The sequence below is a fragment of the Halichoeres trimaculatus genome, unplaced genomic scaffold (genome assembly GCF_033239565.1).
Source record: "Halichoeres trimaculatus isolate MK-OKI-2021-1 unplaced genomic scaffold, fHalTri1.1 fHalTri1_scaffold_22, whole genome shotgun sequence".
NCBI classification, from domain to species: Eukaryota; Metazoa; Chordata; class Actinopteri; order Labriformes; family Labridae; genus Halichoeres; species Halichoeres trimaculatus.
The window spans coordinates 4,469,765-4,490,942 of NW_027437200.1; the positions used below are offsets into that span (position 1 = coordinate 4,469,765).

Here is a 21,178-nt window from a genome sequence, read left to right on the forward strand (position 1 = left end):
TACTGACAGATATTGTAAATTGTAAGTAACATCTTGGTGTGTGCGGGAGATTGGTTACAAGAGACTGGACAGTGTTCGCATTTTCTCTTTCACTGTTTGTGCTGTAATTTGTTGACTAACCCCATCATTGATACAGAAAGGAGAAGAAGGAGCTGCATAGCACAAAGAAAACTGAACATGGAACAGTCTCTTTAGGACAAACTGTTCATGCAGTGCTGTGTGAATTACAGAGCAGTGCAGTCTTCCTACACCTCCTTATGTTCCTGTATGCTGGGCCACAGATTCTCATCCACAGCACAAGAAAGATCTTCTCTGTCCACAAAAAGACTTAGGGCTCTAATTTTGTGGCGCAGCGCAGGGGGCGCAAGCCTGGCGCACCCTGCGCAGTGTTAATTTTGTTCTGCGCACCGCCATGCGCTGCTAATTTCACAATTTGGTAGACCGTCTACGCAGAGACGGGTGTGACTGCACACCACGGGGAGGTGTCGGCAGATTCATGTTGGCGCAGTGACAATTTCGTGCCAAAAACAGTCCAGAAAGTGTGCTGAAAGCTTGCCAGCTCCAACCTGGTCTATTCTCGGTGCAAAGTGGAGCACACCCTCCGCAGCTGTAATTTGGTGATTTGGTTTTTAACATGATCTAAAAAGATGGAGTACATTGTTGTAAGGAGGATGAGGTGGAGACACCAGGAGAGTATACAGTAAATCACCAAAGGTTCTGCTATTTGGTGATGACAAACCAGGAGTCCAGGTGGATCAAAAGTGTTCTGAATGGATAATCCAGCTGTGTAACTGTCTCTTCATTTTGTACTCCTATTAATGACAAAGGAACAGATTACATCTGTCCTGGGAGCTGGCCCGCATGGTGACGCACTTCATGTCCTCCGATGTGCCCCGCTGTCCATTCTCCTGCTGCAGGGACAGCAGCTCTGACCGTCTCTGCTTCCAGCACTGTTTCTGCAGTGCTGGGGATCAGTCAGACCAATCAGACGCTGCGCCTCGGCCGCAGGGCATTTAAAGGCGAGGAGAGGCACTCATTTTATTGGTGACGACAGCGCTCGGCTGTGTTAAACCCACTCACGGCTTTTCTCCTCCCTCTCTGCCATTTGCGTGGAGGGGGCGTGGAATCACACTACTGCACCTCTCTGCGCGCCTTGACTGCACCTTTCTTGGCACTGCAGGAAACTTGCAAATTGTGCCGGTCACGCCCTGTCCGCATGGTGAAGGCCGGCACAGGGCAGGTGCGCCTGCGCTTGCACCTGGTCTGCGAAATTAGAGCCCTTAGTGATTGAGGACAGTTGTTCTCCCAGCTTTTGGCTGCAATCTCAACTAACCTGGGCCATTGGAAGCTAGATACAGTGGATCACTGTATCCTTATTGAGCGTCTGAGGCAGTGGGTGGGTGTCTAAGGAATTGCCTTTCAGAAAATAAATGAATGAAAGAATGGCTCTCCTCCTTCCTCAGACAGGAGTTTCTCTGTATCAGTTAGTCAGTACATGTCAGAGTTTGCTGATCCTCCCTGTGGTGTTCTTCAGGGTTCTGTCTTAGGCCCTATTTTATTTGCTTTGTATTTGCTCCCTTTGTGCCACATTATTAGTGAATTCAAAGGTGTTTCTTATCATTTTAATGCAGATGATATACAGCTGTATGTGTCATTTAAGCCCAGTGTCACAGACACCAGCTAATTGCTGGTTGTGCATATTTGGAAGTCCTCTGTATATGGGTTCTCAGATTTGTTTGAAGTCGTTGAAGTTGACAGAAACTACACCTTGGGTTGGCACAGCAGGCATCTGAACCCAACTTTCCCCTTTTTTTTTTTTTTTTTTTTATTATTGACAAAAACTCATATGTCTATTTAGGTAGGGCCATGGTGATGCCTATGGCTGCTCCTGTTCTTCTTCCTCTTCTGTCATCTCTCAGTGAACTAAACCAGGCGTGGGTATGTGTGCACTGAAGTCGCAGGCAGGGATTGTTGAGTTAAGACATCAACAGTTCCTCCGCTTCTATTGGTCGACACAGACAAAGTGGGGTTTGGAGATGGCGTCACAGTCTGATCCTTACAAGTGTGAGATTAGACTGCGGGAGAAAGCTCCGCTGCAGTCACATCAACATGAATCATTTTAAGATGTTTAATGTATCTTTTGCGTTCGCTACAGGACCAAAAAATCAGTGAAGCTATTGAAATGTTCTTTGATTTTGTAAACAACGACGCTACCACGTTGTTACTGAAAAATGTAGTAAAACTACTCAGCGCTATTTGTAGTGGCGTTACTCTCCTTCGCGGTCTCTCGTCCTCGACGGCTCCTCTCCTCTGTGGCCTCTCGTCCTCGACGGCTCCTCTCGTTCGCGGCCTCTGCTGCTGGCACGCTGGCTGACCAGTTTCTCCACACCCGCTCCAAACCACAGTCTCGTCAAAAAAACCTGAAGAACACTCACGCAACTGAGCATGTAAGAAACAGGGAGGACACTTCAAACTTCTCCAAAATCCCCCTTTGAACAACGGAAAATCTCTTGCTCCTCTCATTCACGAATGCTCTCCACCGACAGCGTGGTCTTTCTTTTTCGTCTCTCCTCTCACTTCCTGCTTCACCCTCCAGTTCACCTGGAAACAGTCTCTGTCTGGTCATCTCACATTCTCCAATGAAACAAATATTAAGTCTTAGCTTTTAAAGATAAACCAAACAGTCCTATGTGAACTACTTTTAAAATTGAGATATTTTAAAATAAAATTATTTATGCATTTTACTATTTATTCTGTCATGAAAAACTACTGTGAATAACACAGGGAAAATTAGCAGGCACCAATCAATAACAGTAGTGCAATCAGAAATAAAAAAAAACAATCATGGGACCATTCTCTATAAACCCTAGAGATGGTTGTGGGTTAAAATCCCAGTAGATCAGCAGTTTCTGAAATACTCAGACCAGCCCGTCTGGCACCAACAACCATGCCACGTTCAAATTCCCTTAAATCATCTTTCTTACCCATTCTGATGCTCAGTTTGAACTGCAACTGATCGTCTTGACCATGTCTATATGCCTTAATGCATTGAGTTGCTGCCATGTGATTGGCTGATTAGAAATTTGCGTCAGTACGAAATATTACCTCATAAAGTGGCCAGTAAGTTTTATATATATATATATATGTATATATATATATATATGTATATATATATATATATATATATATATATATATATACATATATATATATATATATATATATATATATATATATATATATATATATATATATATATATATATATATATATATAATAGGGCTGTCATTTTAACGCGTTAATTAGATTAATTAATTACACCGCATATTAACGCGTTATAAAAATTAACGCAGATTTATCTGGATCCCAAACCCGCGGGGGGTTCAAAGACGCACTTATTTTTAAATGTCTGGCATTTACAAAACATGTGTCCTACTTGGAAAAAGAGGTGTTCTCGTCAGATTTTCAAATTTCCGACGGTAAAAACCGGAGGGAGGGAAGCGAGAGTGATTTGTGACTGCCTTCAACATCCCATTTATTCGCACGTCCTTTTTGAAAATCTGCAAAAAATCAACCGTTTGCTCTAGCTCAATTCTGTAAAAAAACAGATAATTCTACACTCTTTACTGCATTAGACAAGCCCTGGATGATCGATATATCCTGTATTTAAATCTAAAGAATTCTTTGAAAATTTGCTTCCATCTTCCTGGTGTCTTGTTTCAGCTTGGGGCTGCTCTGCACCAATGAGCAACAGTTTGTGTGTTCAGAGCATGTTAAACTGAAAATACTTCACTTTTCTTTGATCTACGACTTAAAAAAAGTGTTTTGTACATAGTTCCTCACAGTTTTTAGCCTTTAGCCCTGGTTCTTCTGACCTCATAGACGTATAGAAGTTCATATTGCAGTGAAAATTGAGTCCACATCAAGTAAAAATGTGACAGAAGCAAAAAACGTCCTAAAACTCAAATCAGCTTATCTTAGGTGAAGGACTGTGTAGATTTTGTAAAGATAGATCCATAAAACTTTTTTCATGTGTTCCCTAATGCCTCAGGGTACCTAAAAATGTGTTGTATATATTCCCACCTTATTTTCAAATATATTTTGATATGTCTTTTAATGTAATTTTAATGTCCTGGAATTCAAATTCTTTATTTTGGGACCTTAAGCAGATATGAGATTAAATGTGATTAATTAGATTAATTAATTACAAATCCTGTAATTATGCTAATCATGCTGTTGTCAGAGATGTTAGGGTGTTGTTATTACTAGGCAACTGCGATGCCTTTTACCTTTTTTACTTAAATTATAAAAGTGGTCAAAACTTGTTCCCCAAATAAACACACTCAGGTATCTATTTGTTTAAGCTGTTGGGATTCCTTTGAAACAAAAACATGTGACTTTTCCCTGGGATGATTCATTTTTAATCTGAAGCCTGCTTTTAGAGTGACTTGTTTTTTTTCCATCCCAGAACAGTCAAAGAAAAGCTCTTTCAGACTCAATATCTCACAGTGAGGGATAATGGAGACATATATCAACGGAATGGCATGGTGCTGGTCAGCACCTGTAGGATGGATTTTTACAGATTTCCCTTTGACACTCAGACCTGCAGCCTCACCTTCAAATCACTCCAACACAGCTGTGAGTATAAATCTGAATGTTTGTGCATTTTATTATATTTATTTTATATGTTTAATATATGTTGTATTTATATTATATGTTAAATTACTGACTCTTGGGATGAGGAACAAAACATGCTCCATAGTTGACTTTTTGGTGTTGACCTATAAAAGCTGTGATAGACAAATAATTAGTTATAGTTACTTGTTACTTTTCCCCCAAGAGTAACTGAATTTCTCCTTTCTAAATGTAATTATTTACCAATGACAGAAATACTTGAGTTACTTTAAAAAAAAAAAAAAATATATATATATATATATATATATATATATATATATATATATATATATATATATATATATATATATATATATATATATATATATATATATATATATATATATTTATTTATTTATTTATTTATTTATTTATTTATTTATTTATTTTTTTTGTATATCATTTTGCTAAAGAATTCAGTTGTTGAGCAGGTTTTGCTCAGGGACATAATGTCACAAGCCTGTTCTTCCTTTCCATCTCTGACGTTGAAGTGGTGTCTGTTTACGCCCATCCTGAAAACTCCAGTTTTAACCCACAGACCGCTCAGCACTCACTCATGTTAAATCTGCAGCTCCTGTCCTGAGTCTGACTGAGTGATCCAGGTCAGATAGACCTGACAACTCTCCTGATTTAGGAGGGATTTTCCCACTTTATAACCCTGTCTCTTGCTCCACTCCAGACTGATAGTTTCTCCAGATTAACCCCTTATTTCTAAGTCTGCTCCTGTCATCTCTGATGTTGTTTTCAAGTCAAAACAAGTCAGCTACTTGTGCCTTACATTCAAACCTGAAAAAGCATCCACCCCTCTCCCTGAAGTTGGTTTGATCCAAAGACACTGCATGAGATCCTCTCTGACTGCAGGTTGTACAGGCACACACAGGAAGCTGTGTGATATTTGTTGTTGAAAAGTTGACTCAGACTTTTCTCTTTCTCTATCATCAGGGGAGGCAATACAGCTTCGTACACGTTACCCCAATGAAGACAGATTGAAGTCTACTCGTGAGTGGATGAAGACTGAGTCAGAGTGGCTTCTCATGAACGTAACGGTGGAAACTAAATCAGTCCTTAATTTTCACGTCCCTTTGAGCACTTTCTTTTACACAGTGAGTACCAACTGTAGAGGTCTGGGCACACACACACACACACACACACACACACACACACACACACACACACACACATTTGAAGACCCTTTTGATCCGTCACTTCTAAATGGCCCCGCCATAATTCACATGTTGAACCTGCTGATTGAATGGCTCATTGATTTGCAATGGGCACAAAGACTGTTCAGCTCCGTTTTAATTGCACTCCCTTGCCACCTTGTGGCCGTAGCCTCACACACACTGTCCTCAATGACTTTTAGCAAGGTGTGTGTTTGTTTTGAAATTATACGGAGATCCGATCAAAACAAATTTTCTTTGGTAAAGGCAACCTTTTACTGGATCCGAAGCACGAAGGTAAGGTATTTAACAGTATAGTTAGCGATACTATATACTATACTATACTATAATAATAATACATTTAATTTAAAAGCACCTTTCTTAATACTCAAGCTTACTTATGGAAATAAACAAAACCACCAGACAAACAAGGGTGGCATCAAGTTAAAATGAATCACATTAGCGCTTTTTTCTTCTGTCCTTTTAGTTAGGGCTCTAATTGTGTGGCTTAGCACAGGGGGCACAAGCCTGGCGCACCCTGAGCAGTGTTAATTTCATGTGGCGCACCACTGTGCGCTGCCAATTTGACAATTTGGTAGACCGTCTGCGCAGAGATGGGTGTGACGGCGCGCCAGGGGGAGTTGACGGCGCACCAGGGGGAGGTGTCAGCAGATTCATGTTGGCGCAGTGACAATTTCGTGCCAAAAAAGTGCGCTGAAAGCTCACCAGCTCCAACCTGGTCTATCCTCGGCGCAAGGCGGAGCGCACCCCACGCAGCTGTAATTTGGTGACAGGCGCACATGTGCGCACATGTCACAAAGCCTCAAAAGCAGGTTTCCAGAGTGTCAGGCACATTTTAATGCAGTAAACAATCACAGCAATCACTATTTAATGTAACCGTCTGAACCAGCATATTCATTTATATCTATATTAACTGTTCTGTCACATCTGATGTCAGATTAAAGCCGTTTGTCATAATGGAAAGTTAACCTGACGGCAGCTGGAAGTTTGATGTACATCTTACAATTAAACAATAAACAGCCCTAACATCTGATACTGAGTATATATCTGGTTCTCTCATTTCATTTAATTCAAAGAAAAGAGGGAGAGAAAGGACAAAGAAAAAAGAGACAAAATAAATGTTTGTCACTCAGGATTTACCCGTGATTTCTCATATTTCTCTGTTTTAGTCTTTATTTTTAACATGATCTAAAAAGATGGAGTACATTATTGTAAGGAGGATGAGGTGGAGACACTGGGAGAGTATACAGTATATCAACAAAGGTTCTGCTATTAGGCGATGACAAACCAGGAGTGCAGGTGGATCAAAAGTATTCTGAATGGATAAGCCAGCTGTGTAACTGCCTCTTAATTTTTTACTTCTATTAATGACAAAGGAACAGATTACATCTGTCCCGGGAGCTGGCCCACACGGTGACGGTTATCTATTATCCTCCGCCTATCCAGACATTCAGTTTCTGATCTGAAATGTTGTCATCTTCAGGGTGAGCCAGTGATCTTTCCTTTCATTTCCCAGCATCATCTGGTGTTTTCCTGACAAAGAAAGGTTAAATGCACACTCACACACATCTCATGCTTTCATGCTGCCTCATTAAAAATGTTGTACTTTGCGTCCTACTACCCTTCAACTCAAGGCCTGCATCTGCATCTCCCAAGTTTCTCATCAGCACACACACACATTCTCAAAAGCAGCAGTTGTATTATGCAGTTATTTGCTGAAAACTCAACAGAATCCCTCAGCAGTTATTTGATAAGGTGATGGGTAAACAATATTGATCATTTAGCTAAAACGAAACCTTTCATGTTAGTAGTGTCCATTCTTCCTTTGTACTGAGTAATCTGTCGTCTCTCAGGAGCTCTTGACCATTTGCAAGTACACACATCATCACCTGACCGCAATGAGCACAAATTAATTTAAGAATTGAGAGTAACACTTTATTTAACGCCACATCTTCCTTCAAGACTGAGACGTGTTGGAAATCAGTCTGGTCTGATCAGCCTGATCTTAACTGTGATTTCACAGATGACCATAAAGAGGCGTTCAGTCCTCTATGTCGCCAACTTCATCGTCCCCATCCTGCTCTTCCTGTGTCTGGACTTGGCCTCCTTCCTGATCTCAGAAAGTGGAGGTGAGAAGCTGAGCTTCAAGGTGACTGTGCTGCTGGCCGTCACAGTGATGCAGCTGATTCTGAATGAAATTCTGCCTTCTTCTTCAGACAGGATCCCACTCATAGGTAAAGGAGCTCAGAGTCCTGCACTAACTGATGGATCTGTAGCAGCACTAACTCACTGTGAGCTCACTGATTGCTCTGCTCTTTCTATCACTGCTTTCTTCTTTCAGCCGTCTACTGTATCGGGGTTTTTGCTCTGATGATGATGAGCCTCTTGGAGACCATTTTGATGATGTACCTGATGGAAAAGGACGGTGTGTCCCAGGACCAAGAGGCAGATAAAGACCAGAGCCTGGGTGAGGACTTCAGGGACCGACCAGGAAAAGTCCAGAAGTGCTTCAGAGGTGAGATTCAGCTCAACTAACATCAATATTTACAGAAAGCTTTCTGACTGAGAGGAGAACAGAGTCAGACAGCTGCTTCATCTGTGGAGCAGCAGAGTTCCTCCAGACCATGTAGAATATATTATTTAAAGTTGTTGTCTCTTTGTTCAGACTCTAACCTGTCCCACGTTTTTGTGCAGACATGAACAAATCCATTCCCTGTGTGCGTGTGTTTGATGAGTCCCCTGCTGAGACGCCTCCTGAGCTGCTGCCAGAGGTCAAAGAGGTCAAAGAGGTCAGCATGAAGCTGTATTTCTGCCAAACTGATGTGATCCATCTCTGCTGAAAGTTCTCTTCATCCCATAGATCCAGAGCCACGAGAACAAAACCTGACCCAGCTTCAGGTGACAGAGAGCAGACGCAGAGGGCTTTGAAAGCAGCTCTTGATTTGTTGTTACAAACAGATGGAAGTTTGTACATTCTGAATGTCAGACAGAGTATCAGGGACACTGTCAAACCTGAACAACTCCATCTTCTTTCCGTCTTCTTCTTCCTCTAACTGCTTTAATAAGCTGTCATATGTTTGTTTCAGGGCTGCAGCAGCCAGCTGAGCGAGGAGACCCAGGACTCAGAGAATCTGAACGACGAGCTGAGGGAGGTTTTGAACACTGTGGCTCTGCTTCTCAGCAGCAGGAAGGAAGAAAAGGAGCCTGGCTACTGGACCAGAATGACCAAGAAACTGAACCGGATTTACTTCATTTTGTATCTCATAGCTGCCGGTGTGTTCCTGGGATGTGTGTTTTCAGTTTGGCTTCATGAAGACACGATAACAACTTAAGAGTGAAACCAACAGTCATAGTGTGGAGACGTTCAACAGGTCAGCTAAAGGGCTGATTCTGATGATCAATCCTGCTTCTGTAAAGGCCCTCTGAGGGCTCTATAAGTGATTCTGAAATTATCTCACTCTTAAATATTTGACTGATCATAATCCACCATTTAAAATGAGATTATCAGCACCAAAACCGTTTGGGATTTCAGTGCTGAAGGCAGCATGAAAGCCAAGCATGAGCATTTAGTCTGAAAAGATGTGTGAGCAGCTATAAGAAGAGATGATCATTGTGTTGTAGTTGATAATCAGCTGCAAGAGAGCATGTTTTAGTCTCAGCCGGCTCCATAACACCTGTTATAACTGCCTACTGTTAAAAATGAATGGATCCTAATTTTCTTCCTCCTGTACTGTCTTATGACAAATTCTATCTATCTATCTATCTATCTATCTATCTATCTATCTATCTATCTATCTATCTATCTATAAACAAACACTATCTGTAATGTCTTCCCTCAAAGTGTGGTTTCTCAATGTGTGGTCCTCACATGTCCAGAAAAAGACCCACAAACACAGCTTGAAGTGGACTAATATGTACCCATCTGTGTTTACGGTCTAATCCATGTTGTACTGTAAAACTACAGGAACATGTCCAGAAATGAGCTCATCATGGAAAAGTTCATTCCAGTGGTTCTCTTCAGAAAGGTAAACTCGTACAGTCGGGAGGTTAAGTTCACACAGAGTGAAATGTTTCAGCCTTAATTTCTTTCAGCTGTGAAGATTCTGCACGGAAAATATGTTTTGTTAAATTTACCCAATTTTATTAATTTTAGCAGTTGCACGCAATATCTTTATCTAGATCTAGATAATTTATTTAATCTTAATGTTCATGTTATCTTTAAGTCATTTCAATTTAATAACATTTGTTGTTGTAACTCAAATAGACATAGTAGATTTTACTCAAATGTCCTAAGAGATCACAACTAAACCCATGTTAATTAATTTAAGTTGGTCCAACTACTTCTTTTTATTAGTTGTAGTAACACAGAATTTCAAGTTGCTATGATCCACAAAAACACATTGGAAACCTTAACTTAAATATTGAGTTGGACTGATTAAAAAATTTACTTCACTTCAACTGATGGAAGATTCCCTTTTTACAGTGCAGGTTATCCTCTGGCTCTGCTCTCTGATGAATAGGGCCTATTGTACATTACTGCCACCTCCTGCTCTGGAGAGGTGTTGCAGATGGGATTCCTACCTAAACCACTTAGGTTGAGTTAACATAAAGTGATCTTGTTGTTTTAACAATTTTGCACATCATGCTGAAACAACATGATTCAATCATGTTTAACCACTGAACATGAAATAATCTAGTAGAAGCTACATGTTTTATTTATGCTGATTGAACAAACACCAATGTTCCTTTTTTTGAGCGTGGCCAATGGTTCAGGAAAACTTACCTCATGGAATCAGAAAATCACATCATATCAATAAAAAGCTTTAATTCAGAAATGTTGGCTTTTAGTAAAGTCCAGATAGCACAAAGTGAAATCTTTTGCAGTCTGGGATTTGTGACCTACTTCCTCCTTATGAGCCTTCCTAAATCCAGACTAGGGATTCTTTGACTTCTTTGACATAGTTTTATAAATTGTTTGGTTATTTGTTTTATCATCAAGCGCCTTGTCACTTTGTTTTAAAGGTGCAGTACCAATAAAGCTGGACTGGATTGATAAAAACAAAAGACCTGATGATCACACGGACAACTCTGCCCTCATGTGTTGGAGAGGAGTATTGCAGAGTAACTATCAAGCAGGCTTTAGTACTCTGAAAAAACAAAACAGTTGGACCCACTAAAATTATTGCTTTGATTGGTCACACTTAAATTAAGTTATTTGTAGTTTGAAGTTAATAATTTCAGTCAAGTCAACTGATTAAATCAAATGAACTTAAAAATATGATTGTTCTCAAATCAATACTTAACATCAACCCAACTTTAATTTTTCAGTTGTTTCAACTCAATAATTTTCAAAACCTCAAAGTAAAATCTGAGGAGGTGTTTTTATACTTTATCGCACTGTAAAAATGTGACAAGTTGAGCTTACTTGAAAAAAAAAAAAAACAGAGAAACTTACTACACTAAGAAAGATTGGTGAATATAAGCATTAGTCTTGAGTTGAGCTTGCAATATGTCTACCTGTATTTTTTAATTTATTTTTATATTTTTGTAATTTACAGCTTATTGTATTTACTTAATTCTAACCCTGAGTGAGGAGGAAATGCAGTGGATATTATACCCTGCTGTACATTGGGATGCTGACCTGCCATGGGCACAGGCTTTCTGTGCTCCACATGGCACAGACCTGCTGTCTGTGCCCTGTGGCATAGACCATGAACCCAATTATTTTTTTTAAACAAAATCTTACATTTTAATAAATGACCTGGCTAGTAGGGGTAGGGGAGCAGCCAGGCAGTCTGTGCCTTGGGGAGAAGCTGGGCAGCCTTTGCCAGTTGGCTCAGCAAGGCAGCCAGCCGGTCGGGCAGCTGGGCAGCCTTAAAGGTAGGGTTGGTCATATTTTTTACGTTTTTTTTTTAAATAGCTGTCTAAAGTCATCTATACACTGGTAGCAAGTTATACACATAGTGCACTGACACTGTAGTGAGAAATGTCCGTGGGCTGTATCAGCAGCTGCAGAGATAAGTAAGCCCGATCATTCATTCGTTCCGAAAATGAATGATTGGACGAGAACCTGGATGAGGTGTGACGCTGCACCCTGCGTGTGACCGTGAGTCTCCTCTGGGAGAGTTGAACGCAACAGCGGGATGCTATTTAGTCTGTATTCAGTAAACAATGGCAGAGAAAGCCAGAGTTCATAGAGACACTTCTCCCCTCAAGTTCTGCTACGCAGAGCAAGAGGAGGAAGACAGTTGTTGAGTTGGATTAATAAAGAAAAAATACATCACTTCAACTGATTGAAGATTCTCTTTTTACAGTGTACATTTAGACTTCACTGTGTTAAGCGCGTAACGAATTAGATTATTCTTTACGCGCATCAGCATTAACATAAACAACACAGCAATGACAAAAACAGTTTTAGATGTTTTGACTGCAAGCACTCAGTGGTATCACAGTAGCACAGAGCTCAATAGTAACTGGAAGTTGCCATTCATCCTTGGATTTAACTGGAAATAGGTCATGCTCACCTGTGCACAACGCCTGCTGGGTTCATGTCCTCAATGATTGAACTTTGGAAAGCCCTTACTGTAAATAACTGAGAATACAGGCTGATCAACTTTGTGGTGTTTTATGGTGATTGTACTTCAGCCTCTCTTTACATTGATAGAAACAAGCTCACGTGGCAAAAGCTGAACTTTCCCTTTGTGTCTAATGTCCCATATATTCACCAGCCACTTCATCAGGTTAAAACTTTTTCAGCCTTCAGAGCTGTTTCAGTTATGGGTGTCATAGTTTCAACAAGGTGCTGAAACATTCCTCAGTGATTTGGCTTCATTTTGACATGAGAGCATCACACAGCTGCTGCACATTAACGGGCTGAACATCCATGATGGGAATCTCCTGTTCCACCACATCCCAAAGGTGCTCTATGGGGTTTATTTCCTCATTGCTTGAACTTTGGAAAGCCCTGGAATAATTAACTGAGAGTACAGGGTAACTATTAATGTACACATTCTGATAACATGGAATGATTCATGCAGAGCAAACACAGAGAGATAAGTAAGGGAATATAAGAGCCGACGGGCTCAGCATCTCCACACTAACAGCTGAAGCTCCAGGAGGACTCTGAGAAGAAAGAAGAGAAGAGAATCCATTCGCCTTTTTCTTGACCTGCATCAACTCAACCATGAAGATGCTGACTACATTTCTCCTGCTCTGTGCTGGGATAGCCCTGACTGATGCTGCTGGTGAGTCCTAACAAAAACATGAAGCCATGACAGAGACTGTTTAGTGTGTGTTGTGGAAACTACCGAGACGTTTAAATGCTGTTTAACCTTGTAGCTGTTCCAGAGGCAGAGCCTGATCAAATGATGGACGAGGCGTCCATCCAAGAAGGAGAGCTGCTCCTGAATTTCAGTACGGTCTAACTTGCTCTATTCTCTCTTCTCTGATGTGCTGCAGAAATTTTTGAGTGTGTGTGTTCAGTGAGAAGTAAAGAAGGATCTCATCACTGACTGCTTTATTTCATCTCCAGCTGTTCCAGAAGCAGAGCCCCATGAGGAAATGTTCGGGGAGGCCCATGTTCAAGAAGGTGAGCTGGGGTTGGTAGTTCACACACTGAGATCTGATTTCTCATTTCAAAGTCTTTCATCAACAAGCCCTTCAGAAAGTCCCACTGAGTACTTTGTAGACCAGTTAGGTCCCTGTTGGTGGTTCCTGTGTTTAAAGGGATTCTTTTTTGAATTTACAGATGATGGTGTTGTTGTCTCAGGAGGGTGTCCAGGTGGTTGGACACGCTACAATGAGCGCTGTTTTCTTTACACTGGAGCAGCACAGTCTTGGGCTTACGCAGAGGTGATCAGCTGATCTGGATTCAGTCCAGAGCTTTTCAACACTAAATCCATGCTCTCTTCATGGACTCATTTAAGAAACACTCACAGTTATTTTTCCAGGACTGCTAAGCCAGCTGAGAGCATAGTTATCATCGGCAACCTGGGCCTGTATGCATGTCCAGCCATTAGTGAGGAAGACGGGCTATTTGTTCTAGCAGTGATTTTTTTAAAGAAATGCATTAGAGGTTTGCATAAGCCAGATAAATGGTCCAAAAGCATGTTAAATATAATGGAGGTAGGTCCCATCATTGAAGGCACTAAAGGCAGGATTATCTCACAAATATGCAGACAGCAGATATTTAGGGATCAAATATAAATCTTTCTTTAAGTATGATAATGTGGAGCTTTACAAAAAAATTAGATTAGACACAACATTTTTCAGTTAACAGATGAAATAAGGGAGAAAATCAAAGGCTCTGACCAGCGAGGCTCTGACCAGCCAGGCTCTAACCAGCCAGGCTCTAACCAGCCAGGCTCTAACCAGCCAGGCTCTAACCAGTGAGGCTCTAACCAGTGAGGCTCTAACCAGTGAGGCTCGCCACTGACAGTTTTGAAAGTTTGCTTTGTGCTTCAAAACTCCAGGACCCACACCCATAAAAGCAATCGCTTTTGTGTGTCTGGGTCCTTCCAAGGTGTGTGTGGTACCATGTCGTCATAGGCATGTGCAATTTGAATTTGATGGATGGGGTTTTCCAGAAGGTTCCCCCAAAGTATGATGTAATTCGCACCTGCGTCGCTTCTACAGCGTCACAAATTGGCTGGCTGATTGTTTGCAGTCAAGCATGTGGCTAAGGCTGCAGACAAATGGACCGCCATACCTGTACAGTAAGACTAATGCTCCCGTTTGATCAGTGACTGAACGTGGGTACGGGCCCTAGACATCAACTTGAACAGAAGTTTCCAAGAGGAGTTGCTGAATCTTTGTATTTCTTTCAATGTGTGTCTGACTTGTCTCATCTCTGCAGAGGAACTGTCGGGCTCTGGGTGGAAACCTTGCTTCTCTTCACAGCCATGCTGAGGAAAGCTTTGTTCAGAGGCTGATACAGAGGAATGCTCATGGGTCTCAAGTCAATCAATCAATCAATCTTTATTTATATAGCGCCAAATCATAACAAATGTTATTTCAAGACACTTTACAAAAACATTTACAGGTCTAGACCCGTAAATGTTAATAAAATTTTATTAGCAGAAACCCAACATCAAGACAAGATAAGGAGTCTTATCTTATCTTAATCCACCATGAGTACAGGACTTTGCAGCATTTAGCAAGTTACAATGGCAAGGAAAAACTTCCCTTTAACGGGCAGAAACCTCGGACAGAACCAGACTCATGTTAGACAGACATCTGTCTCGACTGTGTTGGGGTTAGAGACAGATAGAGGAGAGAGAGTGGGAGAGAGAGGGGGGGGGGAGAGAAAAAAGGAGGGGGGGGGGGTAGGGATACACACACACGCACACAGACACACACACAGACACACATACACACACACACACACACACACAGAAAGGGAGAGAGAGAGAAACAGACGGAGTCTGAAGTTTGGCGCTGTGGCGACAGTTAAGGAGAAACCAGCAGGCCAAATCCAAGGCTGTAGTAGCTGGTGTCGGACAGGAGCACAGCAGCAGGCCGTCTTCTTCACCGATCCCCAGGAACCTACAAGACAAACTCAGACCCTCCCAGAGAGGTGTATGGTCAATAACTATAACAGGACAGTAAGACTAGAAGTTAGACTGACAGAAAAAGAGGGAAACAGGAGCCCTGTGTGTCAGTTCCCCCCAGCAGTCTAAACCTATAGCAGCATAACTAAGAGCTGGTTCAGATCTGATCCAGCTCTAACAGTAAGCTTTATCAAAAAGGAAAGTTTTAAGTCTACTCTTAAAGGTTGAGACCGTGTCTGCTCCCCGGACCTCAACCGGTAAGTTATTCCAAAGAAGAGGAGCCTGATAACTAAAGGCTCGACCTCCCATACTACTTTTAGAGACCCTAGGTATAACGAGCAGACCAGCATGTTGAGAACGCAAAGACCTAGACGGATTATACGGAACAATTAAGTCTTTAAGATACGATGGCCCGATGCCATTAAGCGCTTTGTAAGTCAAAAGAAGAATTTTAAACTCTATCCTAGATTTTATAGGTAACCAGTGTAGAGACGCTAACACTGGAGAGATGTGCTCTCTCCTCCCAGTCCAAGTCAGTACCCGAGCGGCAGCATTCTGAACCAGCTGAAGAGTCCTAATAGACTTATTAGGACAGCCGGATAAAAGAGAGTTGCAGTAGTCCAGCCTAGAAGAAACGAAAGCATGGACCAGTTTCTCAGCGTCGCTCCGAGACAAGATGTGTCTAATTCTCTTGATATTGCGAAGATGAAAATATGCCGTCCTTGAGACCTGTTGGATGTGAGAGTTAAAGGACAGGTCCTGATCCAAAAGAACTCCCAGGTTCCTGACAGTGGTGCTGGAAGCCAAGCTGATGTCGTCAGAGGCGGCGATGTTGTTCAAGAAAGCTTCTCTGAGATGTTTAGGTCCAAGAACAATGACTTCAGTCTTCTCTGAGTTCAGCAGTAAGAAGTTTCTGCTCATCCAGGACCTTACGTCTTTGAGGCATGCTTCAAGTTTAGATAAGCGGTTGGTTTCTTCAGGCTTCATTGACAAGTAAAGCTGAGTGTCATCTGCATAGCAGTGAAAGTTTATGGAGTGTTTCCTCAATATAGTGCCGAGAGGAAGCATATACAAGATGAAAAGAATCGGTCCGAGCACTGAACCTTGAGGAACTCCATATTGCACCCTGGTGTGAGAAGAAGAGACGTTGTTCACATGAACAAACTGATGTCGATCCGAAAGATACGATCGAAGCCAGGCTAAAGCGGTTCCTGAGATACCAAGAAGACTCTCTAATCTCCTCAGAAGAATGCAATGATCAATCGTGTCGAAAGCGGCACTAAGATCAAGCAAGACAAGCACAGAAAGAAGACCACTGTCCGAAGCCAAAAGTAGATCGTTGGTTACTTTCAGCAGCGCAGTCTCAGTGCTGTGGTGAGCTCTGAACCCAGACTGAAAGACCTCAAAAAGACTGTTGCTATGAAGAAAATCACAGAGCTGACTCGCAACAACTTTCTCCAAGATCTTAGAAACGAAAGAGAGGTTAGATATCGGTCTGTAGTTGACAAAAGAGCCTGAATCAAGTGTAGGCTTTTTAAGAAGAGGCTTAATAACAGCAACTTTAAAAAGTTGGGGCACGTAGCCCGACAGTAAAGACGCATTAATCATCCTTAGTAAAGAAGATCCGACCAAGGGAAAGACTTCCTTTAACAGCCAAGCTGGGATGGGATCCAGAAGACAAGTTGATGGTTTGGCTGAAGTGACAGTTGAATCCAGCTCTGACAGGTCCACAGGCGAGAAGCAGTCCAGGAGTATATTAGCTCTAAGCGACGTTTCCGCAAATTCGCCATCGATCGAAGGTTCTATCACGGTTGCATGTAACACGCTACTAATTTTATCTCTAATTTTTAATATCTTATTGTTAAAAAAGCTCATAAAGCCCTCACTGCTAAGCGATAGAGGAACGCATGGTTCAGTAGAGCTATGACTGTTTGTCAGCCTGGCTACAGTGCTGAAAAGGAATCTAGGATTGTTTTTATTCTCTTCTATAAGAGTCGAGTAGTAAGTTGCACGCGCAAGTCGCAAAGCCTTTCTATATTCATTTAGACTATTTTTCCAACGCGAGCAGGATTCGGTTGTTTTAGTCGAACGCCATATTCTTTCTAATTTCCTCGATTGTTGTTTGAGCTCACGAGTTTGAGCGTTGTACCACGGAGCGGAACGATGTCGTCTGAGAGTCCTCTGTCTGAGCGGAGCAATTGAATCGAGGACGGCTTGAAGAGAACCCGTGGTATCCGCAACAAGTTGATCAAGCTGAGAGGGAGCACAAGAGCTCTCTGCAAAAGTAGAGCAAGAATTCAAGGCAGCAGGAATAGCTTCCTTGAAAATGTCTACAGCTCTGTCAGTCACGTGGATTGGAGGCTCGGATGCACAATTCGTATGTCACTGATTACTCATCATGTTAAAGTCACTTAATAAGGTTTTCCTTTGAAGAATTTTTTGACCAAGTCAAACATTTTGTTGTTTTTTATTCAGGAGGGTCTTTGGCTGTGGAGTGACAGTTCATTTTTTGCTTACACTAACTGGTGTCGAAGTCAGCCCAACAACATTAATGGTCGGGAGCACTGTCATGTGCTTAACCTTGAAGGTAAATTAAAGTTCACTGCTTTACAGGTTTAAGTTCTAGTCATTGGCTTTGTAAGCCAAGTCAGGAGGTTGTTTTTGTTTTCTTTACATGGAGGTTTTGGTTGGAGTAAACTGATCAGTCGTTACTCTGTCAGAAGAGAAACTGATACCTCAATAAGTGAAAGTTGAGGTAGCATTAGTGCTTCCTGGTTAATTAAATCACAATCACGATTTGAGAATGTGAAAATATGTAAAGGCACAAAAAGCTGTGATTTGAGATTTAAATGTACGTGTGGCTAAATGTACGTCTGTGGGTTTACAGATGTCTCCACCTCTCTGATGCCCAACAGTTGTTTTGATTCTGTGTGTCTATGTGCAGCGCGGCTATGACCGTAAACAAAAACTAACAAAACAACAAAACACACACATGTTCTTTAAGGTTCAAATCAGCAGCAAAAATAGTTTAAACTACAAGTCTTATCAGTGTAACTTCAAGCTCTTTTCCTCAACATTCTGTTTCCTGACTGGCATGTTCAAGGAGTTTGTGTTAGAGCTTAACCTGAAACATTTCAAAAGTTGAGACAGCTTTTCATTCACCCACACTGTAGAATACATTTATTATTCGAACATATTACTTTAGGCCAGTCTGACAAAAGCTTGCTAGGTTTTCATCATCTAAACAACAAAATATGTTTCGACTTAAAAATCTATGTCTCCACAAATCAGAAATGCATGTCAACTTGACAATGAAGGTATTTGTGTGGGAGTGGGAATGAAACACACCTACATCATTACGTTTCTACAAGTGTTACCCAAGTGCATTGTGGGAATTTTTAGAGTTTATCTTTTTTTTGCAACTTCTGTATCTATTAATGGGTAACTTAAGAAAAGGATCAACTAACTTGCATTTTTTTGCTCTTAGTATCAGAGTTTTCTTAATGACATTGTCATAAGTTACTGTAAATTCACTAAGAAATTTTAACAGTAAAATCCTGTTACTTTTAAATACAGCACTGTGAAAAAAATTACACTGTAAAAAAGGGTGAAATACTGGAAAACCTGCTGCCCGTAATTTTCCATTGTTTTACAGCAAAGACATTTCAATCTCAATGTACACCAGGGTCTTATATCCACTGTGTTCCCTCCTTGTTCACAGTTACAAAACGCCATCACAACAAAAATAACTATCTGAACATGCATTTTATCAGTGGTGTGCGGTCAGGGGAGGCAAGGGAGGCCTCCCCTAGGCTAACAAGAAAAAAAAAATAAAATTAAAAAATATTTGTTTTCAGTTGTTCGTATACAATTTGTCATAATTAAAAAATAAAAAAGCAAATTGCTGATTTGTCAGTAAGAGGGAGGCTAACAGAGGGGACGGACATCGTTTCACGCTTGCTTTATGCTTTTAACGTTCGTCGGAGGCAGAGACTCCGAGAGAGAGAGACCGTTTACTTTAAATCACAACATTTTGCAGGTTCGCGCATGTGTACTAAGGTCTCACGCTGATTAACATGGGCATCGATGAGACACAGCGCTTCTCTGCCTCCGCAGGTTGTAATACCGCACCCGCTTTGAGGTCTCGCGATAGTTTGTCAGTGCAGACGTTTGATATAGTATACCGAAGGTGCCTGGCCTGTGTTCTTGTGTTGTTGAGATATGGGTTATTTTTGTTCGTATTTTGCTCTTTCTCCTGTGATGTAAATCCTGTAGAAATGCAGGTTAACGTATGTTTTGGGTTTTAATTGGCATTTTGTCTTGTTAACTCCAGGACTTCAGTCTGTCTCCAAACCGTAGATGGGAAAGCTGATTAACATTTATTTACTTGGCTCGTTGCTGGTAACCGGTGTCTAGGAGTCTGGGCCAAAGTGAGGGAAAAGACTAAAGAGGAGGAAAAAAAGGTGCACCTTTATTGAGGAAACAAAGACCAAAATAATGTACTCCCACCCCACACACACCATGCATGCACTCAGACAGTCTCTCCTTCTGCTATGTCACACACACAGCACAGACTGTCACCGCGTTAAAGGAGCAGGGCTGGCCAGTAACAGTTTGTATTAGCAAATGTGAGCAGTGCACCGTATATATGACACACACATATAGAAATTTCAACTTTAGCTGGCTGCCTGCCTCCCTCGTCATGGACCTCACCACACGTTACTGCATTTTATAGTAAAATGATTTTTTGTTGCTACACTGAAGCTTACTGCCATGATATGAGTTGTCTAAACACAGCTCTTTTCAGTTCTGACAACTTTGAATTAATGATCTACTTTACCTGGAAATTTTGAGGCAATCTGTTTCCGAAGTTTTTTCAAGTAAATTCAGTAAATAACATTTAACAGAGCACAGATAAAAAGTTTTATGATCAATAGACCTGTAAAACATGCTGCTCTCCAAAAATAAAACCCTTTTCAATTTTTGCTTTGAGGGGTTTAGAAATATACACCACCAGGAAGGGAAACCGGCCTCTGATGGATGATCCACGTTAGTCTTCAATCAGAGAAAGACTCACTGTGTAGTGGTGTTGATTAACTGAATTACAGCTAGACTCTTGTGTTTTTTATACCTTCAGGTGACGACTGCTGGCATGATATCAGCTGTTACGATCACCGCCCGTACGTCTGTGCCAGGAGAGGCTGATCATCTTTAATCGGAGTCAGAAAACAGTGAGAGAGCAACGAGATGAGAGTAAAAAAAACACAAGCAAATGCGTAAATCAGTATGAGATCATGGAGATGTGAACATTATCTGTATTTCTTCTAAAGGTCACAGATGAAAAGTGCCGGGATGAATTGCCTGCACTCAAAAAAGGAACATTGGTGTTTGTTCAGTCAGCATAAATAAAACATGTAGCTTCTACTAAATTATTTCATGTTCAGTGGTTAAACATGATTAAATCATGTTGTTTCAGCATGATGTGAAAAATTGTCAAAACAACAAGATCACTTTATGTTAACTCAACCTTATTGATTTAGGTAGGAATCCCATCTGCAACACCTCTCCAGAGCAGGAGGTGGCAGTAATGTGCAATAGGCCCTATTCATCAGAGAGCAGAGCCAGAGGATAACTTGCACTGTAACAAGTCTGTCAATCAGTTGAAGTGAAGTAATTTTTTTAATCAATCCAACTCAATATTTTTAAGTTAAGGTTTCCAATGTATTTTTGTGGATCATATCAACTTGAAATTCTGCGTTGATACAAATAATAAAA

The 21,178-nt window shown here is 41.2% G+C and overlaps 1 protein-coding gene across 1 annotated transcript in view; it reads left to right on the plus strand.

The window, feature by feature from the left end:
* The window catches only part of LOC141784460 (uncharacterized), a 37,280-nt gene that overhangs the window by 7,093 nt on the left and 9,009 nt on the right, over window positions 1–21,178 (plus strand). Inside the window, exons 7-14 of the mRNA XM_074662300.1 lie at window positions 4,469–4,638; window positions 5,617–5,777; window positions 7,879–8,089; window positions 8,197–8,370; window positions 8,550–8,644; window positions 8,942–9,128; window positions 13,194–13,268; window positions 13,387–13,443. Coding sequence (XP_074518401.1) covers window positions 4,469–4,638; window positions 5,617–5,777; window positions 7,879–8,089; window positions 8,197–8,370; window positions 8,550–8,644; window positions 8,942–9,128; window positions 13,194–13,268; window positions 13,387–13,443 — 1,130 coding nt within the window. The remainder of the gene's footprint in view (window positions 1–4,468; window positions 4,639–5,616; window positions 5,778–7,878; window positions 8,090–8,196; window positions 8,371–8,549; window positions 8,645–8,941; window positions 9,129–13,193; window positions 13,269–13,386; window positions 13,444–21,178) is intronic.